This window comes from Folsomia candida, unplaced genomic scaffold (assembly GCF_002217175.1).
Source record: "Folsomia candida strain VU population unplaced genomic scaffold, ASM221717v1 Fcan01_Sc028, whole genome shotgun sequence".
In the NCBI taxonomy this organism is placed as follows: Eukaryota; Metazoa; Arthropoda; class Collembola; order Entomobryomorpha; family Isotomidae; genus Folsomia; species Folsomia candida.
In genome coordinates this window covers 148,531-156,959 of record NW_019091220.1, presented here as the reverse complement: position 1 = coordinate 156,959, position 8,429 = coordinate 148,531, and the positions used below count along the sequence as shown (strand labels likewise).

Here is an 8,429-nt window from a genome sequence, read left to right as displayed (position 1 = left end):
TGGGACAAATTCTATGGTACTCGCAACACGGTCCGCGTCTCCTCAATCTCCATCATCCTAAATTTCGTGAAACGTGAACATTCTTCATCTCCACTAATCGCACATCATCACATAGCACTCTCACCAGTCCGACGCAACGCAACGCCCGCACCCAGCTCGTGTGGCGTTGAAATGAGATAAAACGAAAGGGTGCGAGGAATAAGATATCGAATGCTGGTCCAATAACGAGAGGAAGGAAGGGTTCGAATGCATCATGAAATATTATTCAGTAAATATGTTTGTGGTCCCATTGCGGGAAAAATAAGTAAGTTTTTCCGGTTTCGAAAATGAGAAATTATGATATAATATTTATTTTGACTGTTTGCGCCTTAATTGTGGATGCCACTCCCAGCATACATACAACGGTTTATATGAATGTACTAATATCTCATATGCACGCGTTCGGAAATATGACAGTTTTTGGGAAACGATTGATTGATCTGCCGTTTCCGTGTGTTGCAGAAAAAGTACGTACGTATGGAAGGTAGAGTGTTCTGGAGACAGCTGGTGTTTGACGGCTTTCTCTGCCTAGACGCACTTTTCAAGAGACTGGTGCGACTGAGTTATCGACATGAGAATGATATGGTTCGGAGTTCTTCATTTTTTGTGTTTTTACAATTGAGTTGGAAAGATTGGATCAGATGGTATCCAGCCAAAGTAGGATAAAATCTATGGTGTTAATTTATGAAGTTTGTTCATTCATAAGAATGTGCATGCACAAAAATTGCAAATTCAAATTATTCTACTTTATTATGCTAAAATGTAATTTCCTCAAATATCTAATATTGTGGCGAAGTTAGCATCGTGTTGCATTTGTATTTATGAGAAAAACATAATAATTAAAGGCTTTAATAACTCTTTTAATATTTAAATAGCTCATCTCACAAGTCTATATGTAAGTATGTACATATTTAACAGCAATTGTCTGAAAACGCGAATATGTAAAATTCATATTAGAACAAGGCGAAACCATTGTGCAGTTGCCATTCAACATAGCAAAATGCTTTTTCAAATCGTAATATTCATAAAACTAGTCCAAATTTTTGCACATCCTTCCCCTCGTGGTCCAATTTTCCAAGAAATATTACAAGGTGTGCCCAAGTCGTGTCACATTTCCATAATTTATCCTACCGACCTACATCCAGCCTGTTTTGTTCAAAAATCTTCACACACACAGCTTTCCATCCCGGTGAAGTTGTTTTCACTCTCGTTTCTCGACCAGAGAAAACTGAGAAAGATCAGTTCTGACATATATCGGACGAGACGGCTCCTTTGCCAGTACGCCTTTATGGTTACAACGTTCCGGAATTTGCGCAAGCTAGGATTTTTGGTGGCTGGTGTCATCCCAAATTTATATAATGACAAATTCGGATATGTTTACGCTCACGGGAAAAGTTTGCGCTATACTTTTTTCCTCTTTATCCCATTGATCAACAATCACACTGACGTTATTCCCCAAGAATTAAAATTATTAACTTTTTACAATGACATTGGGAACGTGTTTATTTATAACTTTGCAGTGATCTTAATTTCGAATAGGGATCCAAAAAATTCGCAAATTTGCATTCATCACCAAAACGTAATCTTTACACTAGCTCGAATGACTTGCAGTTATTCTGCCACGGTTCCCAACATCGAAATTTTCAACTCGTTCATATTTTCTCCCAAGGTTTGGACACTAATAAAAACATCTCTAGTCAACACGGATGCTAGTTTGACTGGAATTAGTGACATTTTAAGAAATATTGGACCTTTTGAAAGTGAAGAAAACCCATTTCTACCAAGGTCCACGACAGTGTGGCACATTCTAAGTGTTTTAGCCAACCGAGTTAACATCACTTATAAATTTTTTAAGCCGTACAGTGATGATGTTTACGTCATGTATTCGGTAGAACCAACGGTCTACATTGATTCCGATTTTTCCACCTTGACACCGTATCTCCCCCGACATGCTACTCAAACCACGAAACAAACCAGCTACGCGTTTGCAACTTGTTTCACTGGTTCGAGCAGAATTGTCTTCACTTTCTATCTGAAACCATTTGACAGCAAAGTTTGGTGGACACTGTTGGTTTGCATTGGCTGCGTCAGTCTGCTACTTGCTGGAATCCAGTTTATTAAAGAAAAGAAAATTTCAGGACTATTAATTTTTTACGTTTTATCAATGTTGCTACAAATAGTGGTAAATTTACATGAAAAATGGTGGAATAATTTTGAAGTAAGATTCCTCCGAGTATTATGGGCTCTGATTTGTATCGTTTTTGCAAATTGTTATCTCGGAATCTCAATCGGAAGTAATTTAATGTCTCTCCAAAACAATGGGAATTACCCTCCGAATATTTAAGAAGTTACCTAAATGGAAAGCAACTTCTTAATGCTCTAAATTTTCCCTCCCCTTAAATGGAAGTAGCCTCTCATTTTGCATATCACAAATCTGTGTAAATTTCGTATCAGTGATGGGTTTTACTACCAGAGTCCGGTTGAATATGTTCTTAAAAACCCTAACTCTTCATGTAAAATGTTTACTCAGATCCCCAACAGATGTATTTATGAAAAACATTTTTTTAATTCGTTTTGAATAGCTTAAAAATTATTCTGTTTGACTGCAAAAATGTGAAAAATAGCTTAATATTTCACACTTACAAATAACAAGCTTTCCACATGCTTTGGTTTCATATTACATTAATGAATGGAATCTTCCTGATTTTTATTTAAACCAAATGTTTGTTGTTAACAATGATATAAGTGCGCATGGAAAGCTCATAAATGAATGGAATTATTTATGTATTGCGAATTTCTTAGATTTCTCTAAAAGAGTATATCTTTTTGGAAAAATCGCTGACATATGTAAAAAAAAAACCTATTGAAGTCTATCAAAAAATGCACGTTTGTGGCTAAATTACAAGGCTGTATGTGCTATCCATGAGTGGTTTTTACCCTCCATATTAAATTTAAGATAAAAATAATAACTTTTAAAAACGGTACATAGTGACCTATAGTGTCACTGGTTGCACTTTGCTCACTTGTAACTTCATATTCTTTCGTGGGAAGCGATTAGGTATTAATCGCTAATTTCACTGCGCCAAATTTCACCTTTTTAAGACAATTTTTGAAAATCGCGACTCTATAGTTAGTTCGATTTTATTGCGCTGATGAGAAAAAATCGGTGTACCATTGTACGTGTACCAGTTTTTTTAAGAATTGGTACTGTATAAAGATTTGTCTGGCAATTATAAAAGAATTTTTCGATATTGTCCTGCACCCAAAACCTGTACCAAGCGTAAGCGTGGAGGACCTGTTAAGTTCACAACAGTTTTGAGTACCATGTGCCTTTTAAAAATGCATGCTTTTATGGAAGCCTTAACTTTAATCGTATATAAATAATACGCTTTTTACATAAAATGATAAAATTATGGCTTGTAGATATGTACATTATTTTAAGAGGTAGTTTGCCACCGAAATCCTAATTCAAAAATAACTTTAAGAGGCAGGTATCCATGAAGGGTACTTTTAAAATATTTGGAGGGTACTTCCCATTTAATTGGAGAGGCTTTAAATGCATGCCATCTCAATCATCAAACTGAATGCACCACTTGCAAAATCCTCGGTCGAGTTTTTCTCACAAATTGCTTGTCTCTTACCGAATGATACCGCGTTCCACGATCCAGGGTCCAATCTAGGGCAAATATTTGCATTTGTCTCTTTGCACCCAAAGGAATTTGGCCCAGTCACAGAATTTAACAAAAAAATTAAACTGAAACCTTCCACCAATTGCTTTGCTCTATTATCCAAACCAACAAATAAATTTGTAAAACACGACCCACAAAATTACGCTTCTGCAGACCTTTACCAGCTTCCGTACCGTTTAGCAATGGATTTTATGATGGGAATTAAAATGGAATTTAAGTATGACCAACTTTTCTCCAGCTTGCTGCACCGACAACATCGAAAACATCCAAAATACATTGGTGACATTAATAACGACTCATTTTCCGTGGAGTCTGCAATCGAAAAAGAATCGACGGAATGTGGAAGATCAGTCTTTGTCGGATCAGCGGACGAAATCGGGGAAGAAGTTACATATTTGAAGAGACATTACCCACGGGTAAATTTTTATAAGGGAAAAGACGACCTCATGTCTCGCCTTCGGGGGTGGGTGTTTCAAAATGAAGGGACCTCTCCCTTGCCTCGGGTCTTCACAACGTATCTGGAATCTGGTTGTTATTCTAAACTAATGGAGCATTCGATATTGAGAAGTTTTCTCCGCCGGAGAAAGTGGACGAGAAATGCGGAAGAAAATAATCAACATCAGCGCGTATTTTCGGTCGACATGTATGGAAATATTCAAACCATATTTTACATTTTTGGATTTCTTTTAGCCGTAACTTTTTTTGTGTGGGTATCCGAGTTTATATATTTTAATAGATTTAATGTAGTCCGTATTTAGAGTAAAATTTTCATTAATTTTTACTTAAATGTGAAACTATTTTTTGCGCGTGTCACCTCACAAACATGTAGAAAGATTTTTATGAAGTTGAGCCGAATTATTCGGTCTAACTCGAACCATATCCCTTCAAGATTGAATGGCACGAGGAAAGAAAGTCACTTCGACACAAGTCTTTTTCTTTTCGTACTTGCGATGAGCCGCAGTCATGGAACTATAGGGGAACGGATTAAGGTATGTAGTAAGCGACTTCTTCTCCAAACATTACACCACACCAACTTTTTTGAGAGGATCTCGGGCAAAAACTGAAGAGATGAGTATGGACGATATGGGAGAATAAATAAGTATGCGGAAATTGAAGGCGAATTGAAGGCGACATAAAACTCGTTGGCTTTTGTTGAAGCGTGGAATGAACTTGGAATATCTCCTGGAACCAATCTCACAACTTTAAGTGGCTAATCAACCATAAATTCTATTTGGCTTAAAATATTTACCTTCTGAAATAAATGGTTGTTTTAGACAATATAAAGCAAATTGACTTTTCTATCGGCTTCTTAGCTCCTTTTACTCATCCTTAGTCTGGAACAAGTAAGGACGTAGTTCATTACTGGCGCATTCTCGTGCTCTCTTATACGCGTCGGCTGAAATTGTTTAGACACGTGCCACGACCATGAGCAGATAAATCATAAAATTGTACTTCACGTAGCAAAGAAAATACACACTGCACTCGCTTTAATACTGAAATTGCATTTCTATGCAAGGGAAGGATAATGACAAATTCTTTCATTGAAATGATGACACGAAACACGCATAACATAAATAGTTAAAATATTAGCCTGGTAATGAGAAGTGCTAAAAATATCTCGGAGAATCCTCCAGGTCTTCGGCTCGTACTGCTGCTGCAAATGCCACTACCATTTTCCGGCCGGGTTCCAGAAGGACACTGACAAGTTCCTTGCCTTAATTGAGATGGATCACTGTCACCACCAGTTATATTTCCTGGCGTGCATTCGGCCGATGGGATGCACAAGGAGGCTTTGGTCATGTCCGTGGTGACTTTCAAGTCACATTTCTGACCAGGCTGGGCGAGGCACATGCTTCCATCCCAAATGTAGCCTGATTGACAATCGCACATTTGGGTGGCATTGCACTGGAGAAAGTTGTCCGGGTTGCAGGGCCGTTCTACTTATAAGAAAATTATACTTTTAATGTGTTATATAAGGTATCTAATCTAAAAATAGGATATGATTGAACGGACCTGTAAAACTGACATTTGTGCAACTCGATCCATAAGATGGGAGACAATATCTTTCCCGACTGAACACTCCGTAACCATTGTTGCAACGACAAATGTACTCAAAGTCGTGGCACCCGGCGTTGTCCGTGCACTCAATAATTCCGGAACAACTTGAACCTTCTTGTGCGACACATTTTAATTGTGTGCTACTCCAATGGGTTTCTTTCAAGGGACATGTTTGCTGATTAAACGAGCCTGCATCTTCGAGAGAAGTGGCCAGATTTAGGACCAATAATATTACGATGAAAAGATTAACTAGATTTATTAATTTAATCATATTAGCAAAAGAAATTGAAACTTAATTTTTCGTCACGTTAAAATTAATGTTATAAACAACAACCTGCTGTTTTCCACTAGGTGTCATCGAATGGATGTTGAAAAGTATATAGTCACAACAGGTTAAGATAAGTTAGCTGATGCTGATAAACAATTTATCGATTTCCATACATACCTTTGTTACTTATGCATATTATTTATCAACCCAGTAACTTGTACATAATTAGGCGTGTACATACATATGCATGTTACTGGTTACAGGTTACCTAGTTAGTTCCATAAGCTATTACCTATGCAGACCATTTTCACGATTCGGATTTATTTCAAATTTCGTTTCCCCATTTTTTTCCTTGAATAGCTTTCCTTTGTTTTCCCGAGTTTCACATAAGTACACGGCTTTCAAACAAATTATGTTCAAAAGTTTGGCAACCCCGATAAATAAGATACCTTCTTGAGCCCTTTCTTGACTCGAGTCGCAAAAGAATTTAAAACTTTTCTTTTCGAGGCCAATCAATTTATTTTCTTTGATATGCACAGACATGTGGGTAAAAGATTTCTCAAGAAACTGCGGAATGTTCTCGGTAAGTATTAAGCGGGCGAAGTTGTAATGGAATTGCAAAGTATTTGCAGATTAGTTTACCAAACAAGTAGCTTCTGCTAAGATTGGCAAGTACATATTGCAAATGTTTTTGTTCTAAAAGAATTCCATATTGCGCCAGAAAATTGAAAGTAAATGAAAATTTTGCCTCTTTTTGCGAACAAAATGTATACCCAACCCAACAAACAAGAATAACTTTCTTTTCTTAAATTAGTTTTTAAAACTCAGCAAAACCCATGAATTTAAAGTGACAGCACATATATCAAGGTGTCATCCATTTAAGTCGATCTAAATTGTGTTCCGTTCGTCAATGTGGCGTTGCATTAATATGTGGTTTTGCTTTACTGCTCTAACCACAAATCATTCAAAAGTTTGATCTGTTGTCGACTTGATTCTTCTCGTTCCTATTGAAACATCACTCAAATAACTAACCCACACAAAATTATGATCTTTTTTTGCCTCACATCACACACATTCTTTGACATATGTATGCATTATTGAGTTAATTTTTCTCATGTGGTGGTTTCACTTTTGGATGTTTCCTCATTTGTAACGTGAAGTGATTAAAATACAAGGAATGGAAATCTGTCATTTTTAAAGTTATACGTAACTGGTGCATAAATAAATGTGAATGTAATAATTTTGGTATCTCGATTAAGCATCAACCTGACTTTTACTTCCTTCAAATTTGTGTAGTCATCCTAAACAGCGCCACATCCTAGATTAACAAACAATATTGACAACCATTTAAGACATGTATATGTAGGCTTAGAGAGGAAGGAATGTTATAAATATTTCTTCTATCAGTTACATAATAGAGCTCTCTCGGTGTCAGTGGATCAGCAAGTTTTAAAGAATTGTCAAGAGTATAATGGGCGAGATGCATTTCATTTCATTGTAAAACTTTAGGCATTACAAGTAGAATTGAGTCAGTGGGTATCATCAAATCAAATAGTTTCAGTCATGGGAACTCTGTGGGTAGCATAAAAATAAGAGTGAAAAGTGGCATTATTACATACACATCGTCACATATTAAGTATTTACGCCTGTTATACATACATGTTTAGAGTTTAATTTAAGACTTTAATTTCCAGTAGCTATAACTGTATTTAGCATAACTTTATTATCAGAATAATTCGTAATGAAACGTTAATAAACTGCCCACACCAATTTTAAACTATAAATACGTACGTAAAATAGACTCACAAGAAAAAAATGGCGATGATAAATTTCAAACCGTACCACAATATATTACCGCAACCTCCCATAACTCCAACACACTGGACATAAATAAACTGCTTCAGATATTGCTTCGTATTTTTCTCGTCTAATAATAATGTATAAACTAGATTTGATACTGGGTGAACGCCGCCGCTGATTCAATGAAAAACTACATGTCGTGCTAGGAAACGAAATCATGCTCCTGCTACCACACTTTCCTCGGCGAAAATAGCATGTTTCTTTTCCCAGTCTGAGAAACTGTACCAGAAGATCAACAACATCTCTGGCTGGATTGCTGTGTGTGCGTATCTTGTACAGGGAGCAAATGTAATATAAATGTGGGTAATATAATAAGAACACGCTCCAGAGGGGGGACGACAGGAAGAAAATTGTGTGGGATTTATCATTGTCCTCCCAACGCGACACGGGGGACTTTAGTCTCATTTCATCTCATCGGAATCACTCTCTCTTCTCTCCTTCTGTTTCACTCCTATCAATTTATTGTATCAAAAATATTCCGCTTCTTTACTGAGGTTTCGTGCAGCTTGTCTCAC

At 36.7% G+C, this 8,429-nt stretch overlaps 1 protein-coding gene across 2 annotated transcripts; it reads right to left on the bottom strand.

Annotated features, from left to right (window-relative positions):
• Window positions 1-5,193: 5,193 nt before the first annotated feature.
• LOC110859911 (multiple epidermal growth factor-like domains protein 10) lies at window positions 5,194-6,841 on the bottom strand. 2 transcript variants are annotated; one of them, XR_004837163.1, is made up of 3 exons: window positions 6,121-6,841; window positions 5,742-6,035; window positions 5,194-5,665 (listed from the first exon to the last, which is right to left on the bottom strand). XR_004837163.1 is itself a non-coding variant. In XM_022108941.2 (2 exons), exons 1-2 carry the CDS (start codon window positions 6,055-6,057, stop codon window positions 5,307-5,309), a joined length of 675 nt encoding a protein of 224 aa, XP_021964633.1. In that variant the 5' UTR covers window positions 6,058-6,839; the 3' UTR covers window positions 5,194-5,306. The 2 variants fall into 2 exon arrangements, 1 of the variants encoding a protein (XP_021964633.1); XM_022108941.2 differs by having other exon boundaries at window positions 5,742-6,839.
• Between the last annotated feature and the right edge of the window lie 1,588 nt (window positions 6,842-8,429).